Source organism: Durio zibethinus, chromosome 5, assembly GCF_047325235.1.
Source record: "Durio zibethinus cultivar Kanyao isolate XHJ-2024 chromosome 5, ASM4732523v1, whole genome shotgun sequence".
In the NCBI taxonomy this organism is placed as follows: Eukaryota; Viridiplantae; Streptophyta; class Magnoliopsida; order Malvales; family Malvaceae; genus Durio; species Durio zibethinus.
The window spans coordinates 5,106,880-5,124,606 of record NC_143166.1 but is presented as its reverse complement, the minus strand read 5'-3'; the positions used below and the strand labels follow the sequence as shown (position 1 = coordinate 5,124,606).

General features: G+C 31.7%; 2 protein-coding genes across 10 annotated transcripts; one reads left to right on the top strand and one right to left on the bottom strand.

Moving 5' to 3' along the window:
• The first annotated feature begins 3,013 nt into the window (after positions 1–3,013).
• Positions 3,014–6,784, top strand: LOC111282657 (E3 ubiquitin-protein ligase RGLG5-like). 6 transcript variants are annotated; one of them, XM_022870841.2, is made up of 12 exons: positions 3,074–3,279; positions 3,526–3,831; positions 3,994–4,078; positions 4,162–4,302; positions 4,547–4,660; positions 4,763–4,860; positions 4,966–5,045; positions 5,119–5,224; positions 5,322–5,449; positions 5,552–5,819; positions 5,934–5,990; positions 6,091–6,784. In XM_022870841.2, exons 2-12 carry the CDS (start codon positions 3,589–3,591, stop codon positions 6,169–6,171), a joined length of 1,401 nt encoding a protein of 466 aa, XP_022726576.2. In that variant the 5' UTR covers positions 3,074–3,279; positions 3,526–3,588; the 3' UTR covers positions 6,172–6,784. The 6 variants fall into 6 exon arrangements, with proteins under 6 accessions (XP_089616868.1, XP_089616866.1, XP_022726576.2 ...); XM_089760742.1 differs by having other exon boundaries at positions 3,014–3,226; positions 5,934–6,784; XM_089760740.1 differs by having other exon boundaries at positions 3,066–3,279; positions 5,934–6,784.
• A 2,584-nt stretch (positions 6,785–9,368) lies between these two features.
• Positions 9,369–16,915, bottom strand: LOC111282444 (mRNA export factor GLE1-like). Of its 4 annotated transcripts, none has more exons than XM_022870522.2 (15): positions 16,582–16,915; positions 16,311–16,478; positions 16,063–16,221; positions 15,824–15,947; positions 15,516–15,664; positions 14,938–15,109; positions 13,727–13,949; positions 13,232–13,341; positions 12,760–12,830; positions 12,514–12,595; positions 11,968–12,042; positions 11,376–11,459; positions 10,368–10,499; positions 10,143–10,265; positions 9,369–9,898 (listed from the first exon to the last, which is right to left on the bottom strand). In XM_022870522.2, coding segments are annotated over exons 1-15 (1,944 nt in total). In that variant the 5' UTR covers positions 16,584–16,915; the 3' UTR covers positions 9,369–9,628. The 4 variants fall into 4 exon arrangements, with proteins under 4 accessions (XP_022726257.2, XP_022726258.2, XP_089616864.1 ...); XM_022870523.2 differs by having other exon boundaries at positions 15,824–15,944; positions 16,582–16,768; XM_089760738.1 differs by lacking the exon at positions 11,376–11,459 and having other exon boundaries at positions 16,582–16,762.
• Positions 16,916–17,727: the final 812 nt, after the last annotated feature.

The window sequence follows — 17,727 nt, the reverse complement described above, 5'->3', positions numbered from 1 at the left end:
AAACATGGCGTTTTCCAACAACGTAGGGCCGACAAACCTTTTCATCTCATCGCAACCGAAATCATGACCAGTATCTTTGAGATAAACGATGGCCCGACAGGTTTCCAGAAAAGCCATTGACTCCCAACTCAAAGGCATCAACAGCATGGAACTTTCGTTGCAAATGCACTTGGAAAAGCGACGTTCACACTTGGAGTTCCATGTGCCGCCCGCACCCTCCGCCACCAAACTTGCTGACCTAAATTTAATTCATTCCATCCCAACAATTCCATTGACAAATGAAAGAGAACGATGATTTTACATCTTTTGGTTCATCAGTATTAGAATTACAGGTAGAAGATTTGATCATTGCTGATTCAATATTTTTATATGGAATATTTTACTTCTCAACGAAAGCGAGGACCCAGAATCGAAGGGTCGTTGTGCAATATTAAATTGGTTTGATGCCTCTGGATTGTAGCCATTCTTATAGAATATGGTTGATGCGTAGATCAATAGATGATTTTATAGACTAAACTAATTAATTTGATATAATAACTCATGAGTTGATATGAAAAAAGTGACCCAAGGAATGGCAGTTGACTCCTTTGTTAAATTGTTATTGTAAGTCTTCTTGCCCGTGAGGTGACAAAAATGTCATCTTCACTTTCATTAAAATTTTATTAAAATATCTTTATAATCAATATCACATCAATAAATTAATATTTATGTTCACACGATGAACATGAATAGATGTGAACATGAATAGATCAAAAATTTAAATTTTAAATAGTACAATGGTTGAATTTTTAAAATTATTTAAAAAATTAAATTCATATTTTGAAATAATTACATGAATTGATAACATAATTTGATCTTATGGATGATCAATTATATATATATATACATTACTTTTTTTATTTTTCATAAAACAAATAGCATAATTTAACTTTGCGAATATATATATTTTGTAAATATCTTATTTTATTTGATAATTTTTTTTAAAATTAAAACAGTTTTTAAGCATAAATTAGACCTGATTGTAAAATTTTAAGCCCAATAGAAATTATTAATTTTAATTTTGATTATTATTATTATTATTATTATTATTATTATTATTATTATTATTTTAGAAAGAAAAAGTTAGGGTTAAGAAAAAAAAAAGGAAAGGAAATCAAATCAAAGTAAAGTTTCTTGGAATTGGATAAGGGAGGATCTTTGAGATTTAATCTGCATGAAATCAGAAACAAAATCAATCACACAATAGTTGACCACAATCAAACTATAATAAAATCTCAAGATTCAAGCAAGATAAATCTCTAAAATTTTGTTAAAAGAACCTTATTAATGAAACTCAAGTTCACATATTGAAAAATAAGGGAGAAAAAAAGATAGAGAGAAGAAGAGTTTTCTTGATTTTTTAAATTTTGGGAAGCAATCAATTTAAAGAAAACAAATTTTGGGTTTATACGAGTTTTCAATTTTTGTTTATTTTTTATTCTAAGGTTTTGTTTGGATTTTGAGTGATTCTTATAAGTTAGGGGATTATTTGTGTTCAAGAGGATTTTTTTTTTAAATTTCTAGGTTTTGGAATTTGATTTCTGGCCTAGGGTTTAGGATTATTCTGAAATTTGTTTTAATCTTTGTTGAAATCTAAGTATTTTTTGGAATTTTCATTTGAATATTTTTAATTTTTTGATAAAGTTCACGATGGTCGTAAGAGAACGAGGCTGCCATTTTTTATGTTTGCAAGATTTCTTGATTTCATTTGAAAATTCTAATGCCCTTTTGAATTTCACGGTGTCAGAATCTAAAAAAGTTAATCAGTTTTTGAAATCTCTTAAAGTTTTTGATAAAATCCTTAGAAAGAAAGCAAAAAAAAGTGACTCTAAAGAGAAAATGGAGCAGGATATTTTGAGGAAATTTTTTTTTTTTTTTTGCTTTTATAGAAGATTAATTCGACATTGTTTTAGGAGTAAGCTAGGATTTACATGAACACAATTGACCTACATGTCACTTATGTGAAGATTCGATCCGTTTCATAGGTTTTTTTATTTATTTTATGTTTTTATTTTTATTATTTATTTATTTTTTAAATTTTTTATATATCATTTTATTATTATTATTATTATTATTATTATTATTATTTGACTTAGTATCTTAAATTAAACAATTTCTATTATTATTATTATTATTATTATTTTAAAAATGCTTTTACTTTATTCATTTGTTTATTAAAAAAAATGATCAAAAGCTTTAAATTAAATCTATGAATCCGATCAAACTATTAAATGATTTTTCATTAATTTAAAATTTATGAATTCTATCAAACTATTAAAGAATTTTATAAATTAAATTCTTTTTACAAAAAAAATTTATAAAATATCTTGTTTTGATCCTATCAAACTATTAAAATATTTGCATATGAAATTAAATCTTATCAAACTATTTGAAGATTTAATATATTTTTTAAAAATAATTTTATAATAAAATTTCATCAAATTATTAAGAGATCTGTATCAAAATAAATCTTTTTAAAATATTAAAATATTTTACTGATTATTTTTTAAATAAAATATTAATGAATTAGATGATAGAGCTTTTTTAAAGTGAGACATTAGTCTCTATGAATTTTTTGAGGTAAAAAATTATTATAAATTGCTATCAAACTATCGAAGTAATTTTAAGATTAATTTTTAATAACTAAATTACTTGATAAAATTATAAGAATATTTTTAAATTTGAATAATTTGAAATTAAACTGGTATCATTATTTGGATGGACACTTTAAGAGTATTATAACTTTTATTACGCATAATTATATTCCTAAACTTAAATTTTGATTTTGTGAATTTTAAAATATATTATTTAAAGATATTTAAGTCTATATTAAAATTTTTTTTTAAATAAAATAAATTTAATGATATAATTAATCGTATCTAAATAAAAAAATTAGATGATAATTTTTAAAATTATATCTAGCAATGAATTTACGAATTTATGACATATATATATATCACTTTCTTTGTTTTTTATGAAACTTGTGTTAAAATTTTATTTCATTTTATGAATATACAGGATACTTATCTGTAGTCAACTCTTGCGTGTTATCTCTGAAAGCCAATCTAGAAGTTCTTCTCTTATTGTCTTTTCTTGGAGCATTTAATTATCAAATGTACTTGTACAGGAATTTTTTTTTTTTAAATCCATTGCAAGAACTTTCCCACGGACGGCAACGTTTGAACAGGTCATTACCAGCATCCTTTCTGCGTCTTGTTAAAGTCTTTAGTTCATATATCAGTAAGTTTCCATGAAAATTTCGTTTATCCAGAGCATTTAAATACTTTTATAGAATTAGATTTTATTAACCGTACAACCTTTATGCACTTCACCCTTTTCACCTGCCATCTGTTGATTTAAGAATCAAGGATATTTTAGCAGGTTTCAGGTATTTTAGGGAGCAAGATTTTGAGCATATTCAATTATAGCAGATTCTTTTCCTATAGCTGGCAGTGATTTTCATGATAGACTTTATTTGGTTTGCAGGAGGCGATATCTCTTTTTTCTGTCATTGAACTCTTGGAGTAGCTTTTTGATTAGATATTGATTATGGGAGCCCAAAGCTCAAAGGATTCAAGTGAAAGCATGTCAGCTGGTTCAGATGCATGGATCCATTACGGATATCCACCACCACATTCTGCACATCCTCAAGAGAATTCATACTATACGCCACAGCATCATTATACTCCACCTCCCTCCTATAATTATGGATCACAAACACCCCAGCGCTCGCATAAGATTATGGGCAGGAAATACTCAAGGATAGCTGATAACTACCAAACTTTGGACCAGGTTAGCTTGTTGCCGCAATTCTTTTGAGTTTGTATCAGTTCTGTTGTTGTTGCATACTTCAAATTCGTCCGTGGCAAATTTATTTATCTATGAAGAACAGTTTTGTGCATCACAAAATTATAAAGAAATGACATGTTCAGACAACCAAATTGCCGATCACAGGTTACTGCTGCCCTTGCACAAGCTGGCCTTGAGTCCTCTAACCTTATTGTTGGTATTGATTTCACAAAGAGCAACGAGTGGACAGGTATTACATATTAACTCCCTCTGTTGCCTTTAACTTTTTTAATTGACCTTCAATGAACCATGCTTAACTTCCAAGGAAACCAGGTGCCAGGTCATTCAACCGCCGAAGCTTGCATCACATTGGAAATGGTCAAAATCCCTACGAACAAGCTATATCAATTATTGGACAGAGCTTATCTGCTTTTGATGAGGATAACTTGATTCCCTGTTATGGATTTGGAGACGGTAAAGTTCATTGAAATTATTTTCTTACTATTCTACTTTGATATATATATATATATATATATATAAAGGAGGTCGTAGCCTGAGAATAAGGGAAATGGTTGCAAATACAGAGATTTGAACTTCAGACCTGCTAGATGTTACCTTTTAAGGGTGGTTGTATGAACTAATTGAGTTAAGCTCTAGGTTCATTAACTTGATTTCATTATCTGGATTATAAGATGAGGTTGACTTCATATATTTTCAGCATCAACACATGATCAAGACGTCTTCAGTTTCTATCCAGAAGAGAGAATTTGCAATGGATTTGAGGAGGTGCTAGCAAGATACAGAGAAATTGTTCCCCAACTTCGACTTGCAGGTACCTGATTTTACTTCATCCATTGGTTTATTCTTGTTATAGACATCTTAAAGTTGAACCAGTTGGTTCTTACAGCAACTGCTTTATGTTTGTTTATGGTAGGGCCAACATCTTTTGCACCCATCATTGAAATGGCCATCACTATAGTTGAGCAAAGTGGTGGTCAATACCATGTTTTGCTGATAATTGCTGATGGACAGGTAATTAATAGCATTCGCTGAACTTCTATAATACTGCTGATCCCGTACGTCTGAGTGAAATGTAGATGTCACTTTTCCAACACTTCTGTCTCATATATCTTGCAGGTGACAAGAAGTGTTGATACACAGCATAGTCAGCTTAGCCCCCAAGAGCAAAAGACAATTGATGCAATTGTCAAAGCAAGGTAATTATCATTAACTTACTACTTGCTTTAGATTGCCTACACCATATATCCTCACATAGCCATTTGGCTGCAGTGAATTCCCCTTGTCGATTGTCCTTGTTGGGGTTGGTGATGGGCCTTGGGACATGATGAAGGAGTTTGACGATAACATCCCTGCTCGTGCTTTTGACAATTTTCAGGTGAGCGTTTTCTCTGTCTGTCGTGTTGGAATCTGTAATTTGCTACCGTCTTTGAATGCTCTTAGTAGTTAAAAGGCACTCTGTTTTGTCTTGCTAGTTTGTGAACTTCACAGAGATTATGTCAAAGAACATGGACCCATCCAGAAAGCAGGCAGAATTTGCTCTTTCAGCCTTGATGGAAATACCTTCTCAATACAAAGCAACTATTGAGCTTGGCTTATTGGGGTAGTTATTGAATTTGTTATTGACTTTTATTGCATGTTCATTTCTTTAACTGTTATTTATGTATAACTAATTTCTACTTCTTTTCTTTTTATTAATAATCAGAAGAAGGAAGGGAAATGCTTCAGAGAGATTTCCTCTCCCTCCTCCCCTTTATGGTACCTCTTCTTTCAACACCTCAAAGCCTTATTCTCGCTCAAGCAGTTTTCAGCAGAATGCATCTCCCAATTCTCGCTCAAGCAGTTTTCAGCAGAATGCATCTCCTTATTCTCGCTCAAACAGTTTTGAGCAAAATGAACCTCCTTATTCTGGATACGATGATGCAGCTAGCACAACCGCAGGTCCATCTTCAACCTCCCGTTATGATCATCAGGTATGCAAACTATTCCATTGGAATCACAGAATTGTTATCAGCATTATCATTCCACTGCTACCCTGCCATTGTCATACTAATCCTTTTTCCCCCTCACTCTTGCAAACTTGACAGGTTTGCCCCATTTGCCTTGGTAATCCCAAGGACATGGCCTTTGGTTGTGGACATCAGGTTAATTACTCTCTATTTCCCATTGCTCTTGTGAGGTCTGAATCTATTTGTATCAGAGTATTGACATCATATATTTGCATAATATCCTTCAATTTGACAGACTTGCTGTGACTGTGGAGAAGGCCTCCAACTCTGCCCCATATGTCGGAGCACTATCCAAATTCGAATCAGGCTTTATTAATCAGCCTCTCTAATCACATTTTTGGTTTGGTAACAGCTGAATTGAGTTATTCATCTTACAAAAGCAAGGAAAGTTTAGCCGTTGATTATAACCTGAAAGATAGAAAAAGGCTTCCATTTATGAGTTTTACCACATTCTGAGCAATTTTAATACAGACAGGGGAGGCCTATATCTCACCTGATGCCTCCTTTTGCAACTTGCAACCACCAGCTAACCTCTGTGCCGCTATCTTGATGGAGATTACGACAGTTGGCGTTATGACCAGCAATTTAATGGTGAAAGCCTGAAAAGTAAGGGGACACAGCCAATGTAGGACTCTTGCTGCAGTGAAGCTCTCTAAATAGTAAATACTTTCGATTGGACAATATATATATATATATATATATAGTAAATACTTTCGGAATGGGGCTTAGATGAGGATGAGAATGTTGCCCTGTCAAGACAATTGATGAACATAAACCTGGATCGAATCACTAGTTGAATAGACTATGTCCTTGTCATTCTTTTTTTTAAAAAAAAAAAAAATTGTTTGTAATTGTTGAATTGTTTCCTACATCAAAGGATAATTTTGTGCTCGTGAACTGAATAAAAACTCTGTAAGGTGCTATTAAAAGTCCCTGTTTAGACATACTCGATATGTGAGCAAGAAGAATGAATGACTAGCAACAATATCCATCTACTTGGACAAATTCCCGAAGAATTGCTACCGTTCAAGAAAGAACAATGGTGGTGGTATACCCCTGCGTCTATCCAAGAATTATATAATCATCTTGATAAGTGGATCCCAACACCTCTTTGGATAAATCGATGGAATGATTTGTCACAAAGACTCGTGAATTTTAATCTCTTTAATTTTGTAAAATTGAAGCAACTTCCTATGAATCTACATTGGCAAGATTCAGATGATATCACATGGATTAGAGGGAGATTTTGAATCAAAGCTTTATGATCAATGGTTGAAAGCTCGGGAAAGAGATCCAAATGAAATTAAAGAAGAATTGTTTGACTGGGTTGATTAGCACCTGTCCTGAAAATTTCATGATCAATTCGGAGAATGAAAGGATCTTTTTTATTATCTTTTTTATTATCTTTTTTATTATTAATTCAAGTTATATATAATTATGTGTGTAAAATATTATTTTAAAGATAAATAACATCATCACCTTAAATCATTTCAAATTAATTTTATGTCACATCAACGTTATATCAAAATATCAAAAATTAATTTTATATCTAAATTACTTTTTGTATCTTTAGTAAAGTTGTAAAAAGTATTTTAATAAAGATAAAAGAATATATTCTTTCTTTTTTTAAAGTTATTGTTTTTATTATTTTATTATTTTAATTTGTTTTATAGTTTTGGGTTATGTCATGTCTTATCAGTTTATTTTTCTCTTTTTTATATAAGTTTGTAACACTTTTCTTGTGAAAGCAAATTAATCCATTAGATGTAGAATAATTTTTAGACCAAAACTAGGTTAGAATTTTAAATTTTCTAACTTTTCTTGTAAAATTTTCTACTATGAAATACTAAGTATGTGCTTCTAAACTTCTTCCTTTGACGACTCTTTTCCATTCTCATCTTAGTTTTAGAAACAATTATTATCCTTTATATTATAGTTTATAGTAATACAAATTAGTATGCTTTACAATTATTATAGTATTGTAAATACTCTAAATTATAATTCTTATAGAATTGTAAAAAGACCACATTCCACTTACAAAGAAAAGTTATTGTACCAAAAAGTATTGAAGTAAGTTATCATAACGAAAAGTATAGTTCTATAAAAATTAAGTCATTAGCTTGATGTCATACTAAGAGAGCACTTAGTCTTAAGCACCGATTAAAATACTTTGGTTTTATGCTTGAATTATGGACTGCTTATATTTGATAACTCTTTGAGGAAAACAATCGATCCTAGTGAATGGTATCAAAGCCTAAAAACCTCGTTGTTGGTTGATATCTCTTTTACCTAGTGAGTGATATTAGAACACAACTCTATATAGAGATTAAGTAACTACTATATTATTAGATTGAGTGAAACTGGATAGCCAAAGACTTATTTTTATGAATATGTCAAATGCTAATGATCTCCTTCAACCTTTATATGTTCCTTTTCTTTACTTTCTCCTATACTTAGAAAATCTTTTTCTTCTATATTAGATTTCCTATATGAAATTAATTATATCTCAAAAAACAAAAATATTAAAGAAACAAAACTTCCTCTTGTAAATTTTTATAATACTTTCTCTAAATCTCCTACTTAGTAAGATCCATAAAATCTTCTCAAACAAAAATCTTAAGCTCCAAAATAATATGTTCAAACTTTAATGCATTCTCCTAACTGGATCTCAAAAGCACTTTATTACTCTTCAGATTCCTTTAGAATTTTTAGAACAGTGGATAGAGTAAGGATACACCAACATCCACTTTAGAGGCTAAATAGTTTGGATTTTTTAGAGTTTTTGAATGGACATATACTCAAAACATTGATTATCATCTAAATAGTCATTTGTATCTATGTCTAAACTATCATCAATATATTACTTAATTATAAACAATGACTGAGGAATTAAGTTGTTAACCTCTGAATTATCATATGAAACTTTAATTGTTAGTTCTGTTATGAAGATTCGTGGAAGAATATTTTTAATATCTATCTCAATTGATGCAATTGAAAATACTTTATCAGGGTCCACCATTGAAGAGTTTGGTACATCTTTGGTAAGAAAAATATCTTCATCGAAAACTGAAGAAGATTTAGAAGAATCACTGAGTGTGGTTTCAAGAGTGAAGTTTGAAGAGGTAAAACTGTGGTTGTGATTGTTTTTAGCTTTGGGGTTGAGGAAGTGAGTGTTTTGCTATCTTTTTTTGGGTTCTTTTCCATTTGTTGTTTTTCTTTGAATCTGTTTATCTATTTTTCAATAATGCTAAAGGTAGGTTGTTATAAGGGAGGAGTGTAGAATAATTGTTCTGAGAGGAGTGTGAAGAATGATTTTTATCTAAGGGTATGAGATCTAAAAGTATGAGGTTATGATTGTAGATGTAGATGTGAACATTAGCGTATTTGGTTTTGATTGGTTTTGGAATGAGATGAAGAAAGGCTTTGGTGGTGAAGATGTAGTGTATGCTTGGCAGAGAGCATCAAACACATTTATATTAGTATTTTTAGAGAAGAAAAGAAAAGCCAAATATGTAGTATCAACACTTATTTTTCACATCTCACAGTGAAATAAAGTTCGAATATATTCTCAAAACAAACAAATAAATAGTTTTTAATAATAAAAAAAAAAGAAGTACCATTTTTTCTCAGTTAGTAACCGTTATTTTATATGGATTTATAAATAAAATTGGTGTCATGAAATATAGACATAAGAATTTGGAAAGGGTTGCAAATGAGGAGATGAACTTGGTTCATGAAGACGTGCAACAAAAGATTTTTCTCAGCTCAATCATTTAGTAAAAAAATCTATTTGGTTGATGATACGAGTCCTGGTAATCTGAGTCAGGCACCATGACACTTGATAACAAAGAACTTTGCAAAGCCCTTCCCTCTGGTTCTTGAAGGAATTTCTTATCTTCTAAGTAAGACTGAATCTCTGCAGTAATCGGCCTCAGCTCTGGATCTTCTTGGGCTCTCAAGGCATTTAGAAAGTTCTCAGAGATAATGTTCAGCACCTTCTTGAACTGAGATTTGTATTTTCTGAAGAGAGCAAAGCCTGCCATCTGTAAAACAATAGAATCTATTTTTAACCTGACGGAAATTTATATGTCCACCAAGCACGCCAGTCTGTATTAGTTTACTAGTTTAGAATTCTAAATTTTGGCCCTTTCAGAAACTATTTAGGTTCTTTAGTTTGAATGGCCAAACAAGAGTTCATTCCAATTTTAGTAACCTTTTTCCTGCATGTTCCGATTTCAGTGTGATTGCGGGTATGATGCAAAAAGTAAATTGAGAATTCCTACTTACTTGCAGGAATGCGTTCAAAGCCACAGCAGTATAAATATTGGCTGGGAGTGCATTTAGGAATCTAGCAAGCCATGCCCAACCTTCATTTAGACCATGAACATTTTGGCAACCTGCAACCTCGGTCTGCTAATAAAGAAAACTCTGGGTTAGCTGGTTCCTTGTTGATGACTCATGATGCTACTAGTATAGAGTAGAAGAGCATCCACATCCATAACAATTACATGCCTGAACCAGTGCCCCATACAGCTTCATGTAAGATTCCAACCGTTTCAAATAATCCTTGCTACTTTCAATCTTCCCATGGTCCTCCCGGTATCCAATAGCCTTCCAATAAGCCTCTTTGGATTCAAATGCTGACTGAAATAGCAAATTACTACTTTGAATCCATACAACAGCAGCAGCAGCAGCAGCAAAAAGAACAGAGGAGAGGCACACCAGACACATTTTCATTTATCGATGTTTTAACTTTTCAGAAAAGAGTACAAGAACCTAGTTTTTTTTTTTTTTAATAAAAAAAATGGAGGCTTAACACTATACACACCTTAAACTCAAAAGTTCACCCAAAGTAAACATCATAAGGTCAAAGGAGTAAATGTTTAACTGGATTGAACCATATACATGAATCATGTATTAGTAGGTATAAAATATACTAAAATTAGTAAAAATGCAGCATTTATAAAACTTATGCAATTTGCAACAAACAAATCCAAAAAGAAAACAAGCAATTTGAGTGATTTTTCACATCTCAAAAAAGCGTAGCTATGTTTAACAAATGAAAATACTTTCAAAATGTTTTCAAATTAAAAGTAAATACATTATATGCACAATAATAATCTAATAACATAACCTATAAGAAAGAAAAGAGAGACCTAATTTGTATAAGAAGAAATGGGGCACTTGATGGATCTTTTAAACTTAAGTAGATTGATTGTGCTAGTGCATCATAGTTGTCTAAATTTGTGGAGGTGCTTTAATTATTATGAGATGTTCAGAAAAATTATATATAAAGAACAACAAAAGTTCATACAATATATGTTAATAACTTCATGTGATTAACTACTCTCCCCATATACTATCATCCAAAGTCAACTTGGGAAACAAGGATGAGTTTGAGTGCCAGTATTTTATTAATACAAATTTACTCAACTGGATAATCTAAGTCGCTAACTAGTGCATGACACATAAGAATGCAAAAGAATAAAAAGTGCCTTGAATAAGTTGAAAAAGAGTTACCTTTGAGTACGATATATGCTTTGGGACAGAGTAAATGCAAGCTCTTTGTAGTTCAGCAACAAGAAGATCCATCGCTTGTGGGAACTGGTGAACAATGATTATTTCTTGTCTATGTTAAAATCTAATTTCTGATTCTAAGATCAGTGGAAAAGCCCCCCTAAAACCAACTGAGATAAAAACTATTTCATGTACCATAACTATTGCAATTTATGTATTTTACAAATAAACTCTAGTTGCTTCTCCTTCTTATCCATCTACCAGTAGGATATTCAGGTTTAAGGCTTTGGCTTGAGTTCATCATTACATCCCAACCACTAGAGCAATCATGAATCAAACAACCTAGGAAATCAAGCTTCTGAAAAAGTAATTGACTAGAAATATTTTTGCTCCTCGTGGCTCTACTATGAAATGGTAAAATTATAGCATGCCAATGCCTAGTCATAAGCTTAAAATTATAACACTGCAACTGTCTTAGTATCTAAGTTGGCCCGTGAAGGGGGAAAAAACACATTTTTTATGGTTATTATGATTCATTTGCGCCCTTTACACACCACCCATCCCAAAACAAAAAAAAGAACTGTAAAAGATGTACCTGTGAAGTTACAAGGACAATGACATGACCACAAGCAAAGGCAGCATTATCAGGACTTTCACAGTGAGAAACTACCTGACATATCAACGACAGAAATGCATGTCCATAACCATAAGGATTTTCAAAATACAATCTGAAAGCACAATAACTGTTTGTTGCAGTTAAACATTAAAGAACTACAATTGTTGATCCATAGAAAGTACTGTGACTTGTTCCAATTGATTTCTGAGATATATGAGAAAAATATAGATGTACCACATATAAAGGAGATTTGAGATAGTATTAGGTCAATGAATGGCCACATTACTTGGTCATTTTATTACAGAATAGGGACTTTCTCCAGGTATGCATTACTTGGCTTCATTGTAAAAGGTTCTGTTGCTTTTGATGTGGAACCACATTTCCAACTTTGCCTTTCTATTGGTTAGACTTATTGCATATTTTGTTAACATTACCTTCCAAGGAATATGTAAAAAAATATCTTTCTATAATGAAAATACAAAAAAAAAAAGAGGCAAATCATTTATGCTGAACAATCGTGACTACCTTCTTAGCAAAAGACGCAATGCTGATGGTTTGAGGACAACCAGGATTGTTGAAAATCTTTATAAGCGCACTAGCTTTTGCACTGCAAAAGATGGTTTACATATAGGCTTATCAATGTAACAGCATCATGAAACTTTGGATACTAAAATTCAAGAATAGTTGCAGTGAACATCGGTCATAAGGAAGAAAATTACAACAAAACTTGACTAAGACTACCTACCATAAAAATGAACATATCCAGCTTACCTGACATTGTCTTTAGTACCCCTTATTTGTCTTATCAACCTAGCAATATGCCTTTCAATGCTGCCAAAATCCTAAAAACAAACGACATTACATTTCCAGCTGACTGATACATACAAACAAATCAAGACACTGAAGAAAATTCTATACCAAATACTACATACAAATAGAGGAAAGATGGTAAGGAAGCTAAATTATTTTCCAATAATATCTATAACCCACATATATCCATAATGACCCTCATTTTTTACTACTTTACTTCTTTTTCTTTTGACAAGTACGAATCTAATTTTCTCTACTAGGGGCACATTCTGATATTTTGCTCACAAAATTATAATTTCAATACATATCCTAAATGTAACTAGTTTGCAGTTCAATGCCAGAAAATGCAGGAAAATAGGAGTTACAAAATATTTATTAACTTACAAGGCAACAAAATCCAAAGATGCAAATCCAACATAGATGGAAGAAATACCTCATTTGAGCTTGATCGCAGTGATTGGTTTATTTCATCCAACTCCTTTAACTTCTGTAGCCTTTCCCTCTCTAGGTTTAAAGCACTCTCTGCAGCCCTGAGCGTGTTACCTGCCATAATTGACACTTGGCACTGAGATTAGCATAACAATGTTAAGTCATAGAACAGAGAGACACATCAATGTACCACCTTGAACAACAATCTCACATTACACAACACAGACACATGTATATATATAAATTTACATGAGGCATGCTGGTGAATGAGATCTATTAAGTGCAAAAACTCAAATGAAATATGGACAAAATAAAGAATATACCTAGCAACTAGCAAGCATTCATTAGAGACATGGATAATAATGAAAGGATAAGAACTGAGGTCATGTATTTGTGCATGTATGTTTAGGTTCAGGGTTGCGATGTACGTTCATATGCAAATATGCATGTGAGTGTGCTTTTAAAACTGGAAATTCCTTCACATTGGAAAAGAATATACCTGCTGAATGTGATTTGTTTGTTCTGTCAATTTCAGATCCCTTGAGCTGATCAATTAAAACTCCTGAAACAGTAGCATTAGGGCCTCCTAAAGCTTCTGTTTGTGACACTTTAGAAGTACTAGATTTCTGGGCTTTAGCTGCTTCCTTTTCTGCTGCTTCTTTTGCTGCTCTCCTTTCAGCTTCCAAAGCAACTCTGTTGGCTTCCTCAGCTTTAAGTTTAGCCTGCACCAAATACATAAATTTCTTAATCATAAAGAAAATATCTTTGAAATGAAAACCCTATAAAATGGACCTATTTTTGTAAAAGGATTGAAGTAATGAAAAATATAGTTGCTAAAAAAATGCATCTTCAAAGAAATAAGGTTTTTTTTTTCGAAGTTAACCTCTAGAAAAGGGCTCACAAATGGGAGTAGAGATCTCCTATCAGAAAGCATAACAAAAGCACCAATATATGCACACAGAAAAAAATTTGCAAAATAACAAGAAAACTAGCTTGAACTCTGGCGATAACTAATTTCTTTAAAGCTCAATTAAAAAAATATTGGACCATGTCTCTACTTTATTCTCTCACGTTCAATGGTAAATAATAAAGGCCTTTTTCATGGAGCATAAGCAAAGTGACGAGGCCATATAGTTGTGTGGTTTTCTAATTGAAAATCTAGGGGTATCAAAGTCGTAGCCTTTGCAGCACTAACCAGCCCATTTATCATACTGTTATTATTCTTATGTACTTTGGTCAAATTAAAGTGATCTAGAGATATTAAAGGTTTACGTGACTACGAAAGGTTATTGTGTTCTCCATTTCTCTAAATCCGTCTTTCCATGGATCTATGTCAATGAACTGAACACAGTAATTTGTCCTTGTTTTATTATTGTTGTCTTTTATTCCTTGCCACTACAATGAAGCATAGTCCTCATATAAAGGAAGTACAAAGAAAACAAGAAGGAAGATGACAAGCAACATTGTTTGAATTCTAGCAATAGCCGAGTCCTTTTAAGTTCAATCAGACAAGGTTTCTTAAAAATCCATTTACATGCACGACAACCTAACAAAAGAGAATTTCAACAGCCTACAGAAATCCAATCAGTTCATGAATTGAAGTTTGCACAAAGTAACACCTCTAGTTGGATGAAGAAAAGATACCAAAAGGTGCAGTGTCATATATGATGCAGGTCTGATATACTACATATAGGAGTTGTGTAAACAAACCTCTGCCTCTGCTTTGGCCTTTTCTTGGCGTAGTCTTTCTTCCTGAAGAGCCTTTTCCCTTCTCTTTGCTTCTTCATGTGCTGCATCACTTCTTATTCTCCTTTCCTCTATTTGTGATTTGAGTTCATGGTCCCGCTGGACAGCAGTCAAGTGATTATCAAGTCCTTCTGCACTGCAGTAATTTCATGAATTTTTTAAAAATTATATCGAGAACAGCAAGCACCAATGCATGGTCTCGGAAGCCCTTTAAAGGTTTAACAAATTCATCCATTATATTCTAATTCCAAAGTGATTCCACCTTACTTTAATTACTTTTAATAATCAAATATAGTAGTAGTTATTACTTTCATTACTTTTAATAATCAAATATAGTAGTAGTTGTTTAATTATGAGGATCAGTTAGCATGCCTATAATGGAACGTCAAGCAGCATCAATAGATATGACCAAACTCCTGACTTAAGGAAAATGGAAAAAGGAAGAAAGGGGTGAGGGGGCACAAGATCCAATTATGGAAACTATATTTTCAAAACTGAATATTTGAGTGAATAACAATTAGAAACAGGAGATTCCCACTTACATTCTGCGTTGATACTGAACATCAAATTTCCTCTGCACTTCCCGCCTTGCTTCTCTATATTTCTCAACTTTAGTATGTGCAGAGAAAGACTTTTCGCTCTCATTCATCAAATCTGTCTCTAATGCAGAGATTCTGTTCCTAATTTCCTCCTGTAATTAAGCCCATTCCAATGCTATATCATATAATCCATAAAAGAATGATAGCAAACAAAAAAAATACACAGGAAAGAAAAAGATCAAGTTCATAAAGTACACAATACAAAAGCACTGAACTTAAAGCTGTCTTCAACTAGAGCTAATCCAACACACCTTAACTCCAAGTTGATGCTCATGAGTTAACTCAAATAAAGCACTCTCCACCAATCCCACCTCATTCATCAAGTAGGTTTGGACTTCAAGACAAGGCTCATCATCAGAATCATCATCGCTGCTACTGAAAGTTAACAATTTTACAAGAAAACCATGAAAAATTATCTCCTTGGCCTTGCATCCAAATGAAGACTTCCATATTTAATAAAATTAAACAAATGGGTTTGTATAATCCATACCTCAAATAAAGTTCATCGCAATTAAATTGCGCAACTTTCACTAAACCTCCATCATGAGCCTCCTCATTCTCACCTTCATTGTCCTCAAACTCCTCATCAGATATTCTCATAACAAATGCATTTGAGCTTCTCTTGATGCCTTTTTCCCCATAAAATTCTCTTTTTTCATATATTTAAAAAAAAAGGAAAATCTGCTTAATTCTATTGATATAAGAACAGAAAATACAAAGACGAAAAAAAGAAAATACCTTGATTTGGTTTTTGCTAAAGGCAAAGGGACGGAAGAAGAGACATTGAGCGTCTTTTCCAAGGAATCAAGCTCCGATAACAAAGTATCGAAACTCCAATCCGGGTCGGGTTCAAGACCGATTCCATTAACAGTTTCAGGACACTGAATTTCCAGCTTAACAACTCCCCTGCAATGTCATGTATTTTATAAATTAAATTAACCAAAAAAAAAAAAAAGAACACTAGAAACTGAAATTCAAGATAAACACAAGAGAAGAAATTTAAACTTACATTGTGAAATAATCCAAGGATGTTGGGTATTTATAAATTTAAAACCCCAATGATTCAATTGGGAGATGAAAATAAGAGTAAAACCCTAGAACCCCAATGTTTTCGAATTGCCAACGCGAAGCGCCAAAGCTGATTTCACAGTTAAACTTTTTAACGGCATCTCCTTTTCACTCCAGTGCCTGAGGCCGAGAAGACAGCGTAATTTTCTTCATCTTATTGACTGATATGGATCGGATTCGGATGTTCTTTGGATCCACTTCACTGATTACTCGTGAATCAACAGTTGGGTCTGTTGGCCATTTTCCGCTCATCACTCCTCTGTCATAGACGTGATAAAAGCTATGGGCTTGAAGCCTTTGAACCCAAATATATCCAAATCTTATTGGGTTGGGCACCTTCAAAACTGTAGATTTGCGACTCAATAGTTTAGATATCAAAAATGTTTCATTAGGTATTTAAAGAAAAAGATTAAAAAAAGTATTTCAAGAATATTATATAATTAATATTTTTTTCTTGAATTTAGTAAAAATAATGTATTAAATGTAAATTTTTTTAATAATATCTTAACTATCTTTAATCAGTATCTATAAATATCATAGCGTTTATAGACATCCTTTAATCAAAATCTTAAAATATTTATCTAATTTTCTTTTATGTATAATTCAAGACGTTGATATTTATCAAATATATTTTCGAACTCAACATAAAAACACAAATTCATTGCATATAACATTTTATTTATGTCATAATTTATATTTACAAAAACACTAAATATGTTTGAATAATGAATATATATTGAAACTTCATTTCAGTTCTATAACATTTATTATAGAGTTTTGTCATTTTTTTCATTTTTATTGATATTTATAGATATTATTTTTTATATTAAAAAAGATCGTAACTTAAGGATGGAGAAAAAATTACGGGTACTAAGATTTGAATTTAAGATCTATTGAATATTATCTTTAGATGATTGTATAATTTAATTAAGTTAAATTTTAAATTTATTTATAGATATTTTTAGGATATAATATATAAATAGTCACTGAACTTTAAAGATCTTTTTAAAATGATTACTTAAATATTATTTTTTTAATTTAATCACTTAAATTTGAATCCATTAATTTTTTGATTATTCAACCATTA